Genomic DNA, 22,714 nt, shown 5'->3' on the forward strand with positions numbered 1-22,714 from the left:
GTTGAGCAATGCTACTCTGAAATGGTGTGTGCATGACCTTGAGTTTATTGTCTTGACGGTACATAGGGGTGAACATCAATTGAACACAGTGTACGGTTCAACATGATGCAATCTCTGATAGTTGAATAGTCTGTCAAGTGCAGTGATGAAAAATGATGCCTTGGGAATGGCTGTTGAAAGTAGAAAGCAAAGGAAAGTGACCACCTGAAATGATTTTCTTTCATCACACATCAGGTATCTATTCAGGAAATGGCTTCCTTGGAGCCACTGGTCCCTGTCTATTACCAGGGAACTGCAGGGCGTGTCAACTAAGTGCTGACCATCCTTGGATCAACCATATTCCATATGATACCCGTGCAATAAGCATCCATCAGTAAAACAAACAAGCATGGCAAGAAACACATGCACATACAAACATATGCACACACAGTAGATTTGGCATTCACTCCTGTTGTTCAACATGCTAAAAGGAATCCATTTGTGCTGTTTGAGGAAATCTGCTCAATTATCATTGCAACGTGAATGTAGGAATTACAAACAAAGAACAATAAATTTAAAAGAAACTAAAATATCACCAGTTATAACTTATGCTTTCACAACCTGATTTGGAGAAGATGCAACAATTCATCTATGTTTCCAAAACTGTAGACAAAATGTCTCCTTCATACACAAGTGTATCTGCTTGTTGTAGCACTCAAACACAAGTTATTCAGGCAATAAACATGCTATGAGCAGGGATGTAATATTCTTAGCCTGAGAGTGTCTGGAGATTTGATTACCTGTCTAGCTAACCTGACAACACCTCTACCATTCTGCCAATGAGACTGAACTTAAGTGACTTGAAGACAATACAAAACCTTGACTGAAACATTAAATTAACTTTTTTTTAGGTCTTACTATTATTTTTTTCTATAAAATTGGGGAATGTTGAACAAAATACACTTTGGACTTATCGTGTATACTTGAATACTGGTTGACCTTGTGTATGAGTTGACTCCCAATTTCATGGTGGCTCAATGGTTAGCACTGCTGCCTCATAGTGCCAGGCACCTGGGTTCGATTCCACTCTCAGGTGACTGTCTGTGTGGAGTTTGCACATTCCTCCGGGTGCTCTGGTTTCCTCCTGCCGTCCAAAGATGTGCAGGCTAGGTGGATTGGCCATGCTAAATTACCCCATAGTGTTCAGGGATGTGTAGGTTAGGGGGATGGGTCTGGGTGGGATGCTCTGAGAATCGGTGTGGACGTGTTGGGCTGAAGGGCCTGTTTCCACACTGTAGGGATTCTATTCTATGAAGATTCAAACTATTCATAGTTACCAGCTGAGTGTGCCTTTGAAGTCAAACATGCCCCAGTGCAAACTCACTTATTTACAGAATATTAGAATAACATATCATTGATGGCCGTTGTTCAGCACCTTGTGTTTGCATGTGGTGTCAAGACTACCACCTCAGCAGTTTACTCTGCATTTATACAACATGTTTTGGGAAGGGTGGAAGCTGGGTTGGCAGGAAATATCTCTGACTTGGTTACTCTGACAGTGAGATGGGGGGAGACCTTAGACTTCAAAGCTATTGCGCATGTTAATGTCAAAACCCATACTTTTTCGCTAAAAATTTCATTTCAGAACCTCAACTTTTACATGAGTATATGCGGTACTTTGTCTACCATTAGACCAATGATTTTTAATGTTGGGTGATATGCTCATATGTAGTAGTCTGAATTCATTGCCTGAAATTGATTCGCCAGTGTCAACCCCGCAACCACCAGCACTTTATACAAACATCACACAGCTCAAAATGCACCACCCAGATATTAATCACAACTATAAGGGATAAATGGTGCAACTGAAATGTAACTATTTATGCAGGTAACAAATGTATACCCTTTCCAATCATGTCAAGATCAACTTTAGGGGTTTTATTTATTCCCTATTAATACTCAATCTACTTAAGGGAAGAAAGCAGAATTATCATTCAGGTAGAGTATTTTAACATCTTTAACACATCTCACAAGGCTTTAGATTCACTGAATTACTTGCAGTAAAGTCACTGCTGTATAGGTACAATTGTTCAAACAGTGAATGCTGATGACATTGTTAAAGGGATAGGTTTAGAGGAGCTGTTGTCTCGAACAGTATGAAGGAACAAAGCTAACATACACAGAGATGGAACTCTGTACACTAATGACAAATCTGTATTCAGTGAGTGGAGTCAGATAATATTCCAGATTCAGCAAGTGCTGGTTGAGGAGGGTAGGTATCAGTTGTGTGGGGTCATTGAGTACATTTTGGGCATATCTATGTTGTACAAATATGGACAAAATGTCATAAAGCACGCTTTTTAAAATCCTGCTTGCCATTGTGGTGGGGCAGTGGTGGGTAATGCGGACTTTCTCCACATTTGTCACCAATGTAAAAGACTAATCCAGGTCTGGAAAGAAAGTGCTGTACTACCTGGGCCCAGGTTGCTCCAATTGCCTGCTTCCTCCTTACTGAGGCTAGTTGTGCTGTCAAGGTATGCTATATTTTGCCCAAGGTCATGATCATCAGTTTAATAGTGAGTCCTATGGAGCTGGGGAAGCAGGAAGTGCTGTCAATGGGCTACCCAATTACAGAGCAGTACTCCAACATCAGTGAGATCAGGGAGATATCAGAACTTACACCCCTCGTGTTGTCAATGAGAAAAATGACAGTCACCAAATACAACGGTGTCCCAATTTCCAGTTGATTCTTTGGGACTGTTAACCACATTTTCAGAGGGGATCCAGCAGGAATTAAGAAAATTTGGAGCCTTTTATTATTTAAGCAGCACAAAAGTGCACCTGTGTCTCCAGGGAGCATTGCAAATGGTTTAAAATCAAATGGACATGGCGATGAGACATTTCTTTTCAGCTCTAGAACTTGGGTTCAGTTTCTAACAAAACTGATGTGATAAAGGACAAGATTTATTGGGAGCTTTGGGACTGTGCTTTTGGGACCAAATGAGGGTTCTGAGCAGAGGGACTGGCATTTCAGACTGTCTGGAGGTGGTTATCCAATTAATTGCATTGGATAACCTCCTCACACTGCAGCTCCAATCAGAAGGCTAGCCGCTGTTGAAGATCGCAGCCCCACTGGCAGAGATTGATGCTGCTGAGAGACTGATCGAAAGGGCACTGCAGCATTGACGGCCCACTGAGGGAATCTCTCCGACCACAATCCTGTCTTTGGGGCTTGGAACTTCCATGGATGGCAGCAAAGATGAATCATCCCCAAATGGTTCCTTAAATATTTAGTATTAAAATGTGACCGTGCTATCTTGCTGCCGCCTGCCTCTACACGAATACTCACTGGACTAAAAGAAACCTGCCCAAAGTCCATGTCTGCCATCAATAAAAGAGTGTCATCTGGAAAGCATTTGTTGAACGCATCTCCACCCAGTTCCCAATGGGCATAAACCCAAAATTGAAATGGCTCTAATCTGCAATTTAGTTTACAATAATAGCTCACACAAAATGTTACAGAGTTTCAACAGGATTCAGGTTGAAGTAAATTGTAGCTGCGCAGTACAGGATTAGGTTTGCAGGCACAAATAGGGTCAGTTGCAGTTATAAGGATTACGATGCGGAACTATTCCACACCCTACTGAGGGAACGAAAGCAACATGCAAATTTCATGCTGTCTGGTGATCACCAGTGCTAATTTGGTTCATGACTGACCACATGCTTATGCAGGGGACAGCTTTATGCAAGACGAGCATGTGTAAGAGCCTGTCTGCACTTTATAAAGGGAAAGTGCATACTGGCAGCAGCAGAAATATTAACAATTTCAGCAAGAGTTTCTCACGAGAAATAAAAAGCATGAAAGGAGCTGCAGGCCTAATACAGGGCTCACAAGCTACCTTTGACTGTGCTAAAGGCCATTGTCCAAGAAATGGAAAGGAGGATGGACTTTATGATTCCATAGGGATCCAGAAGACCCTCCGGCCTCCTGTTCTGTTTCCCTCCCATAAGGAAATGGGAGCAGGTAGTCACCATGTTAAATGTAAAGATCAAAGAATCTGGTCCACAGGACTTAGCTGCAGTGCTGCAAAAAAATTTGCTGACGTCACAGAAGTGATAATGGTTAGTAAAAGCATCTTTTTCACACACCATCTCTTACGGCACCAACAACTGCGCACACTGCCCAATGCCTTACACCCTCATGATTCACACATTCTAGCAATCAGGGTTCATGCCAAACATTTACTCAAATACTTTAATTCACCTTCACAAAATTACCACTGCTGGAAGCCTCCGCAGCTTCCGAAGAATCCCAGCTGTTTACTTATGGCAGGCCCATCACTCAGACACACTCTAACCCATTCACACATTGCAGGACAAGGTTGTACATAATAGAAGGTAGAAGTAAAGAATCTACAAGGATCATACATACCTGAGCCCTGTGAAGAATTACAGGCCTACATTACTGGCACATTACTACATTACTGTAATTAAGGCCATCTGACATGATGGTACGTTCCTGCCTAACATCGCTTCTTAAATTCCACTTCACCTCATAGTGCTAACAGACAAGAAATGTAAGTTGCAGATGGTGTGACCATTGGCTGCCTGTCTTTCACTTGACCCCTGCCTTCCCACAGTCCAAGCGTTCCCTTCTGCAGACTCTGCAGATCCCTAAGAACAACTGCTGGGGTGAATCAGAGTGTAGCCTGATGATGAAGAGAGAGAACCAAATTCAATACCTGACAGTGAAACACTATGACTTGACCTGACAACTGCAATAACCAGCTCAGATATTAACACTGCATGTCGTCCAGAGGGTAGGATGGAGTTGACACAGGATAGTGGAAGCAACTGAAGGAAGGAAATTCCCACGTGCGAGTGTTTCTGAGGGCAAGCATACAGACAGGTCTGCTGCAGGAACTTGAATGAGGACTTTAGTGTATAGGTAATAGCTGGTATGCCTGGACACTGAATTGCTGGCACATCGGTAGGTCTGCCACAAAGCTGTCTTGGGCAGCATGGAGGAGTTCATCTCCACAGGGCTTCATGCAGAGCTTGGAGTCTATCTTTCCACTTTAACTCCATGATAGGTCTTGTGTGCCCAGCCATGACACAGTGTCTGGTTGGTGATGTCTCAGCTTCTACTGCAGTCCAGGCAGAATCAGCCAAAATCTCCATGCTGCTGTGGCAGCTCAGACTAACGGCACTGCATCTATGCTTACTGCAATGTAACGTTAGACAGCTGCTGCCTCAGTACGTAGGCCTTCACAGTAAATCCAGAAAACCGTCCTCTCAGCAGAATACCAGGACTGAGGAGGCACTAAGGCATATCTCCAAGAGAGTGTCAGTAGCTCCATGGTGCTCAAACCTGCTGTTCTCAGTCAGGATGAGGACAGTCGTGTTTTTCGAGTGTTCTTGCTGTTGCATTTCAGCCAGCCCAGACTGCTGCTACCCAAGATAGTCAAGGTCATCTTGCAACACCATCTGCACGCTCATCTTCTGGGAGTCAGTAGCCACGTACCAGCTCTGCTGCAGTTATGAGGGTTTACATTGCAATAGGAATGCCAAGGCAGGCAAAGGCATCGCAAGAAAGCACAGAGGAACAATGTACAATGGTGATTTGTTCTGTTTTGGTTTGGAAATGTTGTTGGACAAAGTTACGGATTTCTTTTTATGAGGTGTCTCATTCTAGACCCTCAGCTTTATCTTGTAATGCACAACCTATTTATTTAAATGTGCTGATTCTTTAAATATTTTTGCATGGCTGCACACAGGTGATAACTTAAATAGATCAGCTTATGCCTGGCTTGTGTGGTAGCTATTTTTCAACAGTCAAAGACAGTCGAGTGGAGATCCATCATGTAGCTGAACACATGATCAACTGTGCTTACTTAAAACAGACCATTGACAGGACCTGGGAGGTCTGGTGTTACATCAGAGTTGGACACTGACTGATGTCACGATCTTTCATTCTGCATGTATTCAGTACATGCGCAGTTTGTGCCGTCACACTTCCCAACTGGCAATTGACATGGACTGCATCAGAAGTAAAAGCAAGCCTATTTGTTGTTATTTTAAACCTTCTGAGCTCCTTTAGTGATGCTGAAGATTCCAAATTTATGCCCTCAGTGCCCTAAATAGAAAATATTCCCTAGAATTAATGACTAATGTTTATGAAGATGAAGTTTGCAAAACGAAAATCAACCTTTGTTTAAAAGCAAATCCCCTACCTTACACACTTTACTTACTGAATCTTCATTTGCCAAGCATTATTTGCATGAGGTCACAATTGTCAATGGAGGGAGAGTCCATAAATCACTCACCTGTAAATGGCTGATGCTGGATAGGTACCTGTGTCATAGCTGACACGTACTCGCCCACGGAAAAGCTCCACAGCGATGTGATCATTGTCTCCTTTGTACAGCAAAATCCCATTGTCTTCATCTGTAGCAACCTTAGGAATGTCAAGTGGAAAAAGTCAGCTCACTGGATCTTCATGGAGATGTCAGGGTAGAAATTTATCTTGGGCGATGGTACTAAAAATGTAACATTGGATCAGATGTCCATTATATGCAATGCCTGCTATTCTGTTCCATTATAAGCATTTACATTGAACAATGCAGCATAGGAATTGGCCCTTAGGCCCACCATGTCTGCACCAACCCTGATGCCATACTAAACTAATTCCATCTGACTGCACATGGTCCCTGTCCCTCTATTCTCTGCTTGTCCATTTGTCTGTCTAATTGCCTCTTAAACAATGCGATTGTATCTGCTTCTGCCACCTCCCCTGGCAGCGCATTCTAGACACCTACCATCCTCTGCATAAAAAAAGTGCCTTGCACATCACCTTTAAACTTTCCACTCACATTTTAAACCCAAGTCTCCTAGTATTTGCCTTTGTTTTTTGCACTTTCTCCCCTTAGCCACAGATACTAGGCTGATATTACTTGTGTCTTGTCTTGCCTTGAAGCGCAGACTCAGACCCAGTAGCATGGCTTCCAGCAGTGATCAGTCAAAGAGGGTGGATGATGCTACAACAATCTTTCTTAGAAGGAAAAGTACAAAATCATGATCTCTAAACATGAAGAAATCTCAGCCAGTTTAAAAAGGCATTATTCAGAATTACTGAGGAGTACTTGGTAAAACTTGCAATGTTTGTTTGCAAAAAGTATTATCAAAGTTTTGATTGGTCCATGAGAATGACAATCACTCCTGATTATTATTTCTCGATTCAGGTAGAAGTTTAGCTCAACTTAAATCTCAGACGAAGGCATGTTTCAAGAAATGTAATATCAGAATAAAAAAGACAGAACACCTGAATATGTATGTAAATTGGACTTCCATAGAAAAGTTACTTTTTTGGCGACTGAATTGACATAAGGGTCTTTAGTAAAGACATATACCTAATATTAACCACTGCTAATTGGAACATTTTTCTTACCTGGAGAGAGATATTAGGCTGAAGCTGTATGTTTGGTGAGGGAATCTGGAGGTAGGAATCTCTGTTCACAAAGTTCACACTAACCAATTTTTCACACTTGTCACCTTCATAACCTGCCAGACATTGGCAGACTGGCTCATTTCCAATTTCAATACACTGGGCTCCATTCTGGCATTCAAAGTGATCGCAGGGGCTAGTGCGAGGTAAAACCATTGGTGGGGTCAGCTCACAAAACAGACCACTGAAAAAGATGTTTAATAAGAAAATGAACTTTAGTCGTCCTAGAAAAGTTTTATCAGATATAAATAAAGCCTGAACAAACACAACGGCTACCAAACAGTCTGAGATTGTACCTTCATCAATGAAGGGGCCATCATTTTCAGAAAATGAGGAAATTACGAAATTTTGTGTAACAAGCAAAAGCTCCAAGAATGGAAATCAATTTACCAGATTGCAACTAAATGAGTAGGTATCATTTAATTTGTACAGAATGTACATAAGAATACCACTTAGCCCTGTGGCCATTCAATAAGATCTCATTGTTGACCTGATTATAACCTCAAATTCACATGCCCACCTATCCCTGCGTACGAAGATCGATTGACCTCTGCTTTAAAAATATTCAAATCTGCTTTCACTGTCTTTTCCAGAAGAGAGTTCTAAAAGCTAACAATTCCCCTTGGAGAAGAAACTTCATCTCATCTCCTTAAAATGAGCAATCACTTATTTTTAAACAGTGACATCTAATCCTAGAATCTTCCATGAGAGGAAACATCCTCATCACATCTACCCTGTCAAAACCCTTTATGATCTTATGTTTCAAGCAGGTCACTCTTTACTTCTATAAAGCCCAGTGGATAGAAGCCTTTCTTCATATGACAATCCTCTCATTTCAGGAATTAGTCTGCTAAAACTTCTCTAAACTGCTTCCAATGCATTTACATCCTTCCTTAAATAAAGTGACCAATACATACACGGTACTCCAGAAGTGGTCTCACCTGTCATCTGTATAATTGAAATGTAACCTCACTATTGGTACTTTTAAATCTCCTTTTAACAAATGTATCAGCTTTCCTAATTACCTAATGTCTTTTCTTTATTCATTCACAGGATTTGTGCATGGCTGGGTAGACCAGCATTTATTGCCTATCTCTAACTATGCCCAGACAGCAGTTAAGAATCAATAGCCTTGCTGTGGATCTGGAGCCACATGTAGGCCAGACTAGGTAAAGATGACAGATTTACTTCCCAAATGTCATTAGTGAACCAGATGGAGATTTGCAGTAGTTGACAGTGTTTTCATAATTGTCATTAGGTTAGCTTCTTTCTTAAATACCAGATTTTTATATTGAATTCAAATCCAAGATTTGAACTCATGCTCCCAGGACATTAACCTCTGGTTCTGGTTTACTAGTCCAGTGCTATTACACCACATTTCCCCAAGGGAACTTGTGAAGGAGAACTCAAAAAATTGCAATAGGTTAAGTGAGCTGCAAAGATCTGGTAAATGGAATATAACATGGGAAAGTGTTAAACTGGCCATTTTGGAAAGAAGAATAAAAGTATATTATCTAAACGGTAAAAAAAATTGCAGATGGTCTGAGGGGCAAAGGGGCCTGAGTTGCCCAGTGCATGAATCATAAAAGGCTAGTACTATTTTGTAGATAACACGGCATGGAGCTGGAGGAACACAGCATGTCAGGCAGCATCAGAGGAGCAGAAAAGCTGACGTTTCAGGTCGGGTTTTGGGTCATTTCTGAAGTAGGGTCCCGTCCCGAAACGTCAGCTTTTCTGCTCCTCTGATGCTGCTTGACCTGCTGTGTTCCTCCATCTCCACAGTGTCATCTCTGACTCCAGCATCGGCAGTTCTTACTATCTCTGAGTGAGTTAGTACTATTATTAAGCCTTTTTGATAAGCTTCCATTATCTCCTCCTTTCTTCTACCACATGTTCACTATCAGGGGCCTGTAAACTACTTTTTTACCATTTATCATTGCTACCCAAACCATTTCACATCCTCGTTGACTGAACGTAGCTCATTCCTCACTACCATACTAATACCATCATTAACTAGCAGAGTTACCTCTCCACATTTTCATAGCTTCCGGTCCTTTCTAAATATGCTGTGTTCTTCAGTACTCAGTGACCAATCCATGTCATCACACAGCCATGTGTCTGTAATGTCTACCAGGTCATACTTACTTATTCTTGTTAAAACAAAACAGATGAACTGAGAGTGTAAGTGCTACATGGAGTCAGATGGAGAGTCTTATGTTTTATCTTTTTATTCTTTCCTTTTCCAGGCTCATCTGTTGATTTCTTCAAGATTTGTAGTCTTTAGCCTTTCCTATCACTATCATTTTGTGACATTAATGCCATTCTCTTTTTCCTTATTTCAGTTCTTTGATTTATCACATTTTTCAAAATTTTATCTTTTCCCCCACTATTCAGTTTAAAATCTATTTCCCTAATTATCTGGCTCACCAAAACATCAGCCCGAGCATTGCTCAAATGGGGACCTTGTGGATAGATTCCAATTTCCCCAGTACTGGTGCCAGTGCCCTATGAACCAGATCACACTTCTCCCATACTAATCTTTCACCCATGTGTTCTGATTTGCCCTATGTCAATTGTACATAGCTCAAGTAATAATCCAATATATATGACCTTTGAGGCTCTGCATCCTGATTTTATGCCTAGCTCCTCTTTCTATGGCCCAGATTTTCTGAGGCCAAATAGTCACTTCTGCTGCAGAAATGGGACTTGCATGTCGGGACACTACACAATTCCCCATGCAGTAGACTCCAAAGGAATTGCCCAGGGGATTGAAGGTTCCCTGTGCCTGGACTGTGATCTTATTCTCCCATTTACCATATACAAAATACAGCAAATCAACTGGTAATTCACCAGTTCTGCTGAACATTATGGTGATATATCAGTATCAGATGATTTACACTGTATCTTGTGTGAATCACTGTTACAATATTGACAAATACAAACAATTTGAAGGGAGTGGGCATTATCTGATTCCAGCTTTGGCATCGATTACAAACTTGTGGTGACTTTGTTTCCTCTACGCTCACACAGTACTTTTACTACCACAGCTCACATGAGTAAGTTGACCACTTACTTTATCTCAACACTTCAAATACAGACAAACGCTGACACTGTTTTCTGTCATAAGTTAAACCAATTTTATGAGAAACAAAACTGACTGGGTTTTACGGATTTGTGCACTCCTCCAGAGAGTCATGCTTTGTCAAAACTATTTATCTTCCCAATGTCTTGCCCAATAAGACCTACCTGTAACCTTCTGGGCAGATACATGTATACCCATTCACTGCATCAATGCACTGTGCACTGTTTTTACACTTGTTCTCCTGGCAGTCATCATAGTCAATGTCACAGTGTTCACCAACGTACCCAGGTGTGCACTCGCACCTGTAAAACAGAAAGGAATCTCAAAAAGTCAGATTTTAAAAAAAATCATCCATGAAGTATTTCAAAAATCATGCTTCTTTGCAAAAGATGTGGTCCTGATCAAACTCTTCTTACACACTGTCAGAGAAATGTTGGTTACTTTCCAAATGCCTCTGGGTAATCGGAAATGTGACTTCCAGAACTTGATGCCTTCAATGCTGTTTGTTAGTATTTATAACTGAGCAACACTGTGAATAGCCTGATCTTCTACAGTTTGAGAGGAAATATTACTGGCATTTATAATTTGAAAAAGGATTCAAGTCTTGTTAGAAATAATACAAAGAACTGCCGGTGCTGGAGATCTGAAACAACAACAGAAACCGCCAGTGAAAATCACTGGACTCAAAACATTAACTGTGTTTTCTCCCCACACATGCTGGGTTTTGCCAATAATTGCTGTTTTTCGGTTTCAGACTCTTATATGTCAAGTATTGGGACCTCAGCAAAATGTGTTCTCTGCACATTCAATATTGTGTAAAAGAAAGTTTCCTTTCATTGGAAGGTTAACCGTCTGCTTAGGAGACAGTCTGGCCCAGACAGTTATTGGAACCCATGTAATGCTGCTGGCAGTGTGCACAGTTTGCATAGTGGCACAACAAGACTTCATGTGTAGGCGTGCAATGACTATTATCTACCTGCAGGCAGAAAGGAAATGCTATAGCAGCACCTGCTTAGAGCTGGATAGAATCCAAATTGTTGCACATAACTGCTGTTTTCTCTATAATTATGTGCACTGTGGAGAAATGTCCAATGTATTTAATCATTTCATTACCATCGTGAAAGGAGGCAAAGGCACTAAAGTTTATTGGAGAGATCCCACCCTGATCAGCAGTGCAAACAAAACTTCAGAACAAAAGTATAAAGAACTGCAGACGCTGAAGTCTGAAAAAAAGAAATTGCTGGCAGCATCTGTAGAGAGAAAGCAGAGTCAACATTTCAGGTCCAGTGACCCTTCTTTAGAAATCTTCAACATTATGTCATGCCTGAAATTTATAGAGGTTGGAGTGCAAAGGGATAAAACCCATACCTTTGCTGAATACAGAGGTTCTAGGATTCTGAGATTTTTTTAATGTTTGCATTCTTGTATTCATAAATGCTATTTCAAATTGTGTAGTTCTTGCCAGACTCTGCCAAATAAAGTGAATTCTACACAATTAGTTTTAACTCTGTATAAGTGAATTATATTCTTCAATAGCGATTTAAAATATATTGTTGGTTGTTCTGTTAGTGTTTCATGCTTTCAAGCTTTTTAAATCTGTTTCTTTGTTAGACTGCATCCCTGAACTGCTTACTGGGTTTTCCCACCTTATGGTGGCAATGAGATCTGCACTACTGCAACTATGTGGTATTTTCTAAGATAACCATTGCTGGTGACATCTGGTATTTGTCATGTCTAGCAATGCATGATACTGGCTAAGCACCATTAGAATTAAAAACCAAAAGAACTGCGGACTCTGTAAATCAGGAACAACAGTTCTGAGGAAGGGTCACCGGACCTGAAACGTTAACTCTGATTTTTTCTTCACAGATGCTGCCAGACCTGCTGAACTTTTCCAGCAACTTCTGTTTTTGGCCGTTAGAATTAGTTTGCTGCCACTAGTCTTCCATTGTGTTTGCTTTGTTTTGAACTTATCAATGATTAGCATTACAGGATACACTACTATACAGTATCTACAGAAGAGGTATGGTTCTTAATTGAGAAGGATTATTGCATGATTGCAAGAAGTGCAGCTACATTTACTTGGTCAGGGAATTTATAGGGAACAGGTAGAGATACACATGGCCTCTCTGGAAACTAGAGCAGAACTCCTCCATTCAATTCACAGATTGTGTGAAACATCAGGATAGTTTATAAGCAATACAAACTGTACATTTACCCCTTCAGAACCTGACATTACAAATTCCTGACTGGAATTTTGGTTAGACCATATTGAGAACACTTTGCACAGCGTTCTGATTTTTTTAACGCAGTGTGACACAGTGGCACTGGAATAAGTACCAAATATATATTCATGAAACCAAAGCAAAGGCGGCTCTCTATTATATTGTTTTATTTGTTCACGGGATGTGGACATTTCTGGCTCAGCCAGCATTTATTTTTCATGTCTAATTGGCCTGGAGAAGGTAGTGGTGAGCCAGCCTCTTGAACTGTTGCAGTCCTTGAGTTGAAGGGACACCCACAGTGCTTTTAGGAAGGATGGTCTAGGCCTTTGAACCAGTGACACTGAAGGCACTGCAAGATAGTTCAAAGTTAGGAAGGTGTATGGCTTGGAGGAGAACTTGCAGATCGTAGTGTTCCCATGTATCTGCTGTACTTGTTCTTCTCTATGGTAGAGGTCATGCATTTGAAGGTGATGTTGATGGGGACTTGGTGAGTTACTGCAGTTTATCTTGTAGATTGTACACACTGCTGTCATTCTGCATCAATGATGAAAGGAATAAATATTGAAGACAGTTTATGGGCTGGCGATCACGTGGGCTGCTTTCTCCTGCATGATGTCTTCATGAGTGTTGTTGGACCTGCAACTATTCAGGCAAATAATGATTATTATATCACACTCTTGACTTCTGCCTTGTAGATGGTGGACAAGTGTTAGAAAGTGAGTTACTTGCCACAGAATTTCTAGCCACTGACCGGTGAAGACATGGCATTTATTTGGCTGTTCCAGTCCAGTCAATGGTTCTGTCAAATCTCATACTGTTGACAGTGGGTGTTTAAACTACGCTAATACAGTGAATGTCAGGGGGTGATGGTTAGATTGTCTCTTATTTGAGATGGTCATTGCCTGGCAATTGTGTGGCATGAATGTTACTTTCCACTTGTCAGCACAAGGCTGGATATTGTCCAGATCTTGTTGCATTTGAACATGGACTGCTTCAGTATCTGAGGAGTCAGAAATGGTGTTGAACATTATGCAATCATTGGCAAACATGCCCATTTCTGACCTTATGTTGGAAGGAAGGTCATTGTTGAAGATTTGAAGAAGATTGGGCCTGGGATACTATCCTGAGGAACTCCCACACAAATGTCCTTGGACAGACATGATCAGCCTTCAACAATTGTAACTATCATCCTTTCTGTCAGGAATGACTCTTTACTGTCGAGTGTTTGTCCCGATCAATACAGACTCCAGTTTTGTTAGGCCTCCTAGATGCTACACTCGGTCAAATGCTGGTATTCAGTCAAATAGCTTAAGTTTTAAGATAGCTATGGATAAGGATAAGTCAGGATCTTGTGGGAAGGTACTAAACTGGGGAAGGACAAATTACGTTAGTATTAGGCAGGAGCTAGGGAGTGTTAACTGTGAGGAGCTGTTATTGGGCAAGTCCACATTTGACATGTGGGAGTTGTTTAAAAACCTGCTGATCAGAGTTCAGGACGAGTGTGTTCCAATAAGGAGGCAGGACAAGGATGGCAAGGTAAGGGACCCTTGGATAACGAGGGAGGTTGTGAATTTAGTCAAAAGGAAAAGGTATGTAAGGTTTAGGAAGCTAAAAATCAGAAAGTGCCCATGAGGAATATAAAGAAAGCAGTAAAGAACTCCAGCAGGGAATTAGGAGAGCAAGAAGAGGCCATGAAATGACCTTGGCAAGTAGGGTTAAAGAGAATCCCAAGGCATTCTATACATATATTAAAAATAAGAAGATAACTAGGGAGAACGTAGGACCACTCAAGGATAAAGGAGGAAACATGCGCTTGGAGGCAGAGGCAGTGGGCGAGATTGTAAATGAGTACTTTGCATTGGTATTCACCCAAGAGAAAGTTATGAAGAATAGTGAAATTTATGTGGACCATGCTAATATGCTAGGGCATTTTGAGATCAAGAAAGAAGTGATGTTGGATCTCTTGAAAAGCATTAAAGTGGATAAGTCCCCAGGGCCCAGTGGTGCCTATGAGAGGTAAGAGAAGAGATTTTTGGGGCCTTGACCAAGATCTTTATATCCTTGCTAGCTACGGGAGAGGTCCTGGAGGACTGGCGAGTAGCTAATGTTATTCCTCTGTTCAAGAGGGAAATATGGATAATCTAGGAAACTAGAAACCGGTGAATCTCACATCAGTGGTTGGGAAGCTATTGGAGAGAATTCTTAGGGGTAGGATTTACACGCATTTGGAAAATCAAGGCCTAATTAGAGACATTCAGCGTGGTTTTGTGTGGGACAGGTCATGCCTTACTAATGAGTGAATTTTTCGAGGAGGTGACGAAGGTGATCAATGAGGGTACAACAGTGAATGTTGTCTACACAGATTTTACCACAAAGTGCCTCATGGCAGACTCATCCAGAAGATTAAGATGCATATGATCCATGGTGACTTGCCCATATGGATTCAGAATCGGCTTGCCCATAGAAGGCAGGGGGTAGTGGTGGAAGGGTGTTTTTTCTGGCTGGAGGTCCATGACTAGTCGTGTTCCGCAGGTAACAGCACTGGAGCCCCTGTTGTTTGTGATCTATGTAAATGACTTGGATGAAAATGTGGATGGGTGGGTTAGTAAGTTTGCAGATGATACAAAGATTGGTGGAGTTGTAAATAGTGTAGAAGGTTGTTAAAGGATACAGTGGGATAGACATTAGTTGCAGATATGGGTGGAGAAATGGCAAATGGAGTTTAATCCGGGTAAGTGCGAGGTGCTGTACTTCGGGAGATCAAATGTTAAGGAAACGTATACAGTTAATAGCAGGACCCTGAACAGTGTTGATGTACAGAGGGATTTTGGGATTCAAGTCCGTGGCTCCCTGAAAATGTCCACGCAAGTAGACAGGGTGGTAAAGAAGGCATATGGCATGCTTGCCTTTATTAGTCAGGGAACTGAGTACAAGAGTCAGGATGTCATGTTGCAGCTTTATAAGACTTTGGCTAGGCCACACTTAAGTATTGTGTTCAATTCTGTTTGCCACATTACAGGAAGGATGTGGAGGCTTTGGGAAGAGTGCAGAAGAGGTTTACAACAAGGATGCTGCCTGGATTAGAGGTTATGAGCTACAAAGAGAGGCTAGAAAATCTCAGGTTGTTTTCTATGGAGCAGCGGAGGCTGAGGGGAGACTAGATAGAATTCTATAAAATTATGTGATGCACAGATAGGGTTGATAGTCACAACTTCCCAGAGTTGAAATGTCTAATAGTAGGGGGCATGCATTTAAGGTGAGAGGGGGAGAATTCAAAGGAGATGTGAGGGGCAAGTTTTTTTTACACAGAGAATGGTAGGAGTGTGGAACATGCTGCTGGGGTGATGGTGGAGGCAGATACAACAGAGGCATTTAAGGGACTTTTACATAAGCACATGCAAGGAATGGAGCAATATGGACCAAGGGCAGGCAGAAGGGATTAGTTTATTTTGGCGTCATGTTTAGCACAACATCGTGGGCCAATGGGCTGTTCGTATGCTATACTGTTCTATGTTCTAAATAGTGGTTTTCAGCTTGATCCTGACTTACCCCAGGAGGTAGCTGGCAAACCCAACAGGATGAGCAGCCATCTGAAGGCACTGGAATGTGGCGTGACACACATGTAATCCTTGAGCTGCCAGTAAATTGCGGTGGGCTCAAGGACAATGGGAGTCAATAGGCTCATTACTAATCCTAAGTGACATCTTGCTGCTGGCCACCGGGAATACTACATCAATCTCTTTTGCCCTCTGTTTAATTTGGGAGGTTTTACAGCTGCTGGGAAACTGAAGAAGGGCCTCTCCCACAGTGAAGTGAGCCTGGCTACCTTGTTTCCTGCTATGATGGGCTACATTAAATCAAGCCCCATGTTTTCATTTTTAGAGATAGCCACAAATCAGGGCCAGAAATATAAAGATAGTTCATAATAAATCCAACAAGAAATTCAAAGGAAGCTTCTTCACTTAGAGAATGATGAGCAACTCCTTACAATATGAATTGCTTGAGGGGCAACAGCACGGATACATTTAAGAAAAATAATTCATAGCTGAAGGAGAAAGGAATAGAATGATATGCTGTTAGGATGAGATGATAGGAGCAGATTAATGTGAAGAATTAGTACAGTACTGGTATGAACTAGGTACATGAATAACTTGTTTTTGATCTATAAAATTCCATGTACTTATAAAACTTAACTCCATGGAGTAAGGCTTCACAAATTTGGTGTAAATATTTTTTTAAAAAAAATCAGGAACTCAGGGTGAAAATTGTTATGCACTAAGCCCACTTTCTATACTTAAAATATCATGCAACAATGGAAATGTTACCACGGAACAAATTGAGAAAGGGACATGATGCCTGCTTTAAATTTCCTTTCCAAAACTGGCTCGTAATAAGCAAAGCATGAGTCTGAGTGTTCATCACATCCTGTGCGGTTGGTTATCAGTGAAAATGCCTCCGGTGAATTTCCACCCCAAGTTGTCTCTCTATCTCACAATCTCTCTCTATTTCATATCAAGTATGTAATTGTGCAACTTCAAAATTCTTCATTTATGCTTGAGTTCACAAAAGAATTACACGGTGACCAGAAAATGACAGATTAATCATCCAGCAAATAAGCATTCCACATACTTGAATCCCTTGAGGGTCATGATACATTTGGAATCATGTTGACAAGCGTTCAGCTCCGGAGCACAGAAGTCCAGTTTCTCTTCACATAGCTCACCTATGACAGAATAAGACAATGCGACAGGTTTATCCCTTGTTGCAGCAATGAGACTTGAACTAAGTGATAAAATAATAGAGGAGGGATCTGAATTATTGCTTGGAAACTGAGCTCTAAATCTTAAGAGAAAAAAAGATGCTCCAACATTCTCCATCATTCTTAAAAGCTGCTGATGGTGTTAACTTGATGAATGGTTTTATTTTGCAGAGCTAAATAGTGAATGTTTTTCTTTGTTGATCTTCCCTAGGTGATTCCTGAAAGCACTCTGTTATTCAATCAGTAAAAAGGATGGATTACACCAAAACCAGAAAATATCAGTACTCGCAATCGACGGGACTGAGGCACAAAACACACTTGGGCTGCTAATTATGTTTATTTTCTCCTGGAGATAAATTTATTTGCATCTTTAAATTTGAATGGTCGATAAATGCAATATTTAACAAAAGGAAATCATACAGGCTTCTGTAGTTTTAAAAGTTCACATGATTTTGTTGGTTTTCACTGTAAATGGTTGAATTTATCACGAAACTATTTATTCAGATTGATCAACACATCTATCATCTTTCCATGTCCTCCACCATTCTCTATGTACAAATTATGAACTTAGGTTGCTCAAAAGCTTTCTAAAGAAAGTCTCTCAAACTCTTCCAAACTTATCTCATAGCACCTTATTTAATGTTGAATGTGAAATCCACATTAGATTCAATGAAGTCATGTTCAGATGACCTACAAAGTTAATAAGATTATTTCATTCAAGCCATTATTAAATTCTCCTCTTTACTAGTGACTCATAAAAACTCAAAACATAATCGTATAAGAACTGAAGAAGTCATCAACCATCCCCTGACACATGCATAGCATAATACATGGTGATAAATTAGTGCACTTAATATGGCTACAAGATTGTATAAAACATACTCAATTCTGGTGGCTAGGTGGTGCAATGGGTGAAAACATTGTTAATTCAGCATGGGACTCACTATCCAATCCAATTCAGACTGTTAGAATAGTAGCAAAGAGTTCTAAGAGTTGAAAGAGAGATGAATTTGTAAGTATAACCTTTCATCGACAATAGTTCACACAAACAAGCTGTAATTTAGCATTAATTGCATAAAATGTCAGTCTCACATACAGAAGGTGTGAATCCTTGTGTGGGACTGGAAATTATGTTGTGGGTGGTATTACTGATGCTTGTATTAGTGCACCAGAATATTCAGCACATAAGGAATGAACATTATGTATCTGGCTTGGTTAAATGTAACTTCTGGGAAGAATCGAAGCAGATAGTGAATTCAATGGTGCAGAGAAATATAGCATTGATCGGACCATTCTAAGCTCAGAAAAGTACTGAAAACCAAAAATTCCAATAGTTATTCCAATTCACTCCCACTGTAACTCAAGAAAGAGTGCATTACAAGGGTCACAAGTTGATTGAGGCATGAATACTTCAGGTCCTGGTTTAAGCTGGAACTGCAGAGAGCCTCATAACAATGGCCAAAGGCCATAAATGAGCAAGGCCAGGGATCACATGCATCAGGTACTCCTAGCCTCTCAGTCATCAAATGAGGTCTAGTTTATCAGTGGTAAGATGCACATGGAACATCAACCACTTCTAAAGTGGAAGCGGACTCACCTGATAGTATATGTTGGAAACAAATTTATGCATTCAATGTTTTCCTAAAACAGTTCTCTTCCAAAGATCTAATCGAGCAAAATTAAGAAATATTTGAATTTCATAGAGTCATAGAGTTGTACAGCATGGAATCAGACCCTTCGGTCCAACTTTTCCACACCGACAAGATATCCTAAATTAATCTAGTCCCATTTGCAGGCATTTGGCCCATGTCCCTCTAAACCTTTCCTATTTATATACCCATCCAGATGTCTATTACATGTTGTAATTGTACCATGAAGCAACATAATGATTCTATACCTCCTGGACAAGACCTTGGACCCCAGCATTACAACTTGCAGTTTTCCCTTTCATGCAGGAGCTTTAGACATGTGTCAAATGCTACAGGCAGCTGCCAGGATATGCAATGAGGTGACCTCTCCCAACCTAGCATACTCCAGTGGGGTATAATCCTGTCTTAATTTTCCAGACTGTTGATTGCAAATTTTTTGGGTCCTGTTCTTTCAGATGTTAAAAAGCCTTATTCCTGTGAGAGACACTTGCAGACTGGTGCAACACACATTTCTAACTTCATGCAAGTATATTATACCAACATCTGTAACATAGCACGCTATTAATCATACCAATAAGATGCTGGAAATAATTCACAGATGAAACACTGGCATTTGAAGAATTTGTAGTCTGTACCTGCCCATGCTTCGGCTTATAAATTGATGCATTCTTCACATAAGCAATAAGATACATTGAGAATATGGATGACACACAATTTAAACTGCTTTTTCTATGTTTGAATACATGTAAAAATATAACCTAAAGTTAAAAATAAAGCTTTGAGGTAGTTGAGGGCCTTGTTGTCTGCAATGCTAATGCAGCACTCAAGCTCTGTGGTGTGGAACTGCTTTAAAGTTGAAAGGCTAAAGAATAAAATTTCTCTTAATGATAATTTTAAAAGAAAATCAGCATGCGCATAAATGGGAAATCCATTTTGTTCACAATCTGAAATAAAATTATCCACAGAAAAACATTTTCCCCTTAAGGTTTAGTCATGCCCTTAGTACATGAATTTTAATGGAAATCCACAGTGATTATTTCACCTGTTGTTGCCAATACGATGTTTCTGTTTCTGCACTAACATTAGAAGCAGATTCTCTGTTCCACAATCAAGAAAAATGTCCTGTAGTTATACACAATGGCTTTTGTGGCTCATTATCTCCCATACATTTTTTATTTGCTGTTAAATTGATGAAACAAGGCCACCCACATCAGGCAGATAATCATGTTTTGATTCCTCCATTTCTCTCTGTCTACTGACAAGAAGGATCTTATTAGGAATTAGTTGAAGCATTCTTTAACGTTTCCTAAACTGTTCATGATGTTGAAGAATTACAGAATTGACATCAGGACTTTGGAAAACATTAGAATCTGTAATTTAATATAAAAAAAAGGAACAGGAGGAGGCCACTCACAATTTCAAAACTGCTCTGCTACTCGATATGATCATGGTTGATCGTTCAACTCAGTATCTTGATCTTGTTCTCCCCATACGTTTCGGTCCCTTTAGACCCAAGAACAATATCTAACTCCTTCTTGAAAACATTCAATGTTTTGGTCTCAATTGCTTTCTATGGGAGAGAATTGACAGGATAACCGCTCTCCGGGTAAAGAAATTTGTTCTCATCTCAGTCCTAAATGGACTTCCCCATGTACATAGACTATGACCCTTGGTTCTTAACTTTGTGATCTTTGGGAACATCCTTCTTGCATTTATCATTACAGAGGAAGTAATAACTAAACATGTTGAAGTTAGGCATACCAACATAAATTTATGAATGACAAACTTAAAAGTTTTTGGTGTTGCCAGAGTTCTCTGGCAATGTTAAAAAAAACATAGATGTGGGGCATTTGGTTTTGATAATGTCATACAGGGGATGTTAGTAAATAAAATCAGTGTACACAGGATTGGGTCAACATACTTGTATGGATTGAGAATGAGTTAATAGAGAGAAACCATAATGAAATAAATACTTTGCTTCTCTCTTTGTGGGGTATGTGGAATATTCCTTGTTCCAGCTCTACTCAGATCACCACCCATATCTCTTTCTCTGATACATTGATGAATTCTTCAGTGTTTCTTCCTGCTCTCATTCAGAATTAGAAAAATTAATCTGTTTTGCTTCCAATTTCCATCCTTCCCTCATCTTCACATGGTCCATCTCTGACTCTTCCCTTGTCTACCTTGATTTCATTAATTCAATTCTGAGGATAGGCTATCCACCAATATCTATTATAAGCCCACTGACTCTCATAATTATCTTCACTATATCTCCTCACTCTGCTTTCTGCAAGGATTCCATTCTATTCTCTCAGTTTCTTCATACCTGTTGCATCTGTTTTGATGATGCCACCTTTCATGAGGATGACTCTGACATGTCCTTTCTCCTCAACCGCAGTTGACATGGCCTTCAGCTGTGTCAAACCCATCTTTTGCACTTCTGTCCTCACCTCTCCCCATCACTCCCGGAACAATATAGTTCCGATTGTCCTCACATTCCAACCCACTAATCTCTGCATTTAAAGGACCATCCTTTGCCATTTCAATCACCTTCCCTCCCCTTCAGTGTTCCTAAGGGACCATTCCCCCATGACATCTTTGTTGAACACCTCTGTAACTTCTAGCAGTTCCCCATCCCCCAGGCAGCTTTCCATGCAATCTCAAAGATGCAAAACTTGTCCACTAATCTTCTCTCTCCTTACCATCCAAGGCCCCAAACACACCTTCTAGATGAAGCAGCATTTCACTTGTACTTCTTTCAAACTAGTCTTTGCTGTTTACAATGCAGTCTCCTTTACACTGGTGAGACCAAACATAGACTGTATGACCACTTTATGGAACACTTTTGATCTGTCCATAGGAATGACCCTGCCCTTCCAGTTTCTCACTATTTCAATAAACACCTTGCTCTCATGCTAACATTCCTGTCCTGAGCTTGTTGCAACGTTTCAATGTAATACAACACAAGCTGGAGGAACAACATCTCATTATCATCTTAGGTACTCAAAGCTCTAGTTCTGAATAATAATTTCAATAACTTCCCAACTTGAATGCATGATGTCTGTTCTCCACTTTTCTTACATTCCCACTCTCCTTGGGAATCATGCTTCACAAATCTACTAGACTTTTCCAAAGTTGTAACTAGTAGAGTGGATAAGGGGAAGCCAGTAAATTTGGTATTTTTGGACTTCCAGCAGGCTTTTAATAAGGTTCCATATGAGATTTGCATGCAAAATTAACATGTATGGGTTTGAGGGATGTGTGCAGGCATGGGTGGACAACTGGATGGCAGACAGGAAACAGAAGGTATGAATAAATGGATATTTTTCCATGTGGCAGGTAGTGACTAGTGGGCTATTGCAGGAAACAGTCCTTGGACTCTTGCTCTTCACAATATGTATCAATGATTTGGATGAGGGAACTAAATGTAATAGCTCCAAGTTTGCATGATGTCACAAAGCAGGGTGGGAGGGTGAGCCTTTGAGGAGGATGTAGGAATGCTTCAATGTGATTTGG

The 22,714-nt window shown here is 40.5% G+C and overlaps 1 protein-coding gene across 1 annotated transcript in view; it reads right to left on the bottom strand.

The window, feature by feature from the left end:
• Positions 1–22,714, bottom strand: part of slit2 (slit homolog 2 (Drosophila)) — a 426,057-nt gene that overhangs the window by 15,942 nt on the left and 387,401 nt on the right. The window contains exons 30-33 of the mRNA XM_048602443.1: positions 17,420–17,513; positions 10,730–10,867; positions 7,427–7,667; positions 6,306–6,436 (exon numbers count right to left, since the gene is read on the bottom strand). Coding sequence (XP_048458400.1) covers positions 6,306–6,436; positions 7,427–7,667; positions 10,730–10,867; positions 17,420–17,513 — 604 coding nt within the window. The remainder of the gene's footprint in view (positions 1–6,305; positions 6,437–7,426; positions 7,668–10,729; positions 10,868–17,419; positions 17,514–22,714) is intronic.

Source organism: Rhincodon typus, chromosome 1, assembly GCF_021869965.1.
Source record: "Rhincodon typus isolate 14 chromosome 1, sRhiTyp1.1, whole genome shotgun sequence".
Classification (NCBI taxonomy): Eukaryota; Metazoa; Chordata; class Chondrichthyes; order Orectolobiformes; family Rhincodontidae; genus Rhincodon; species Rhincodon typus.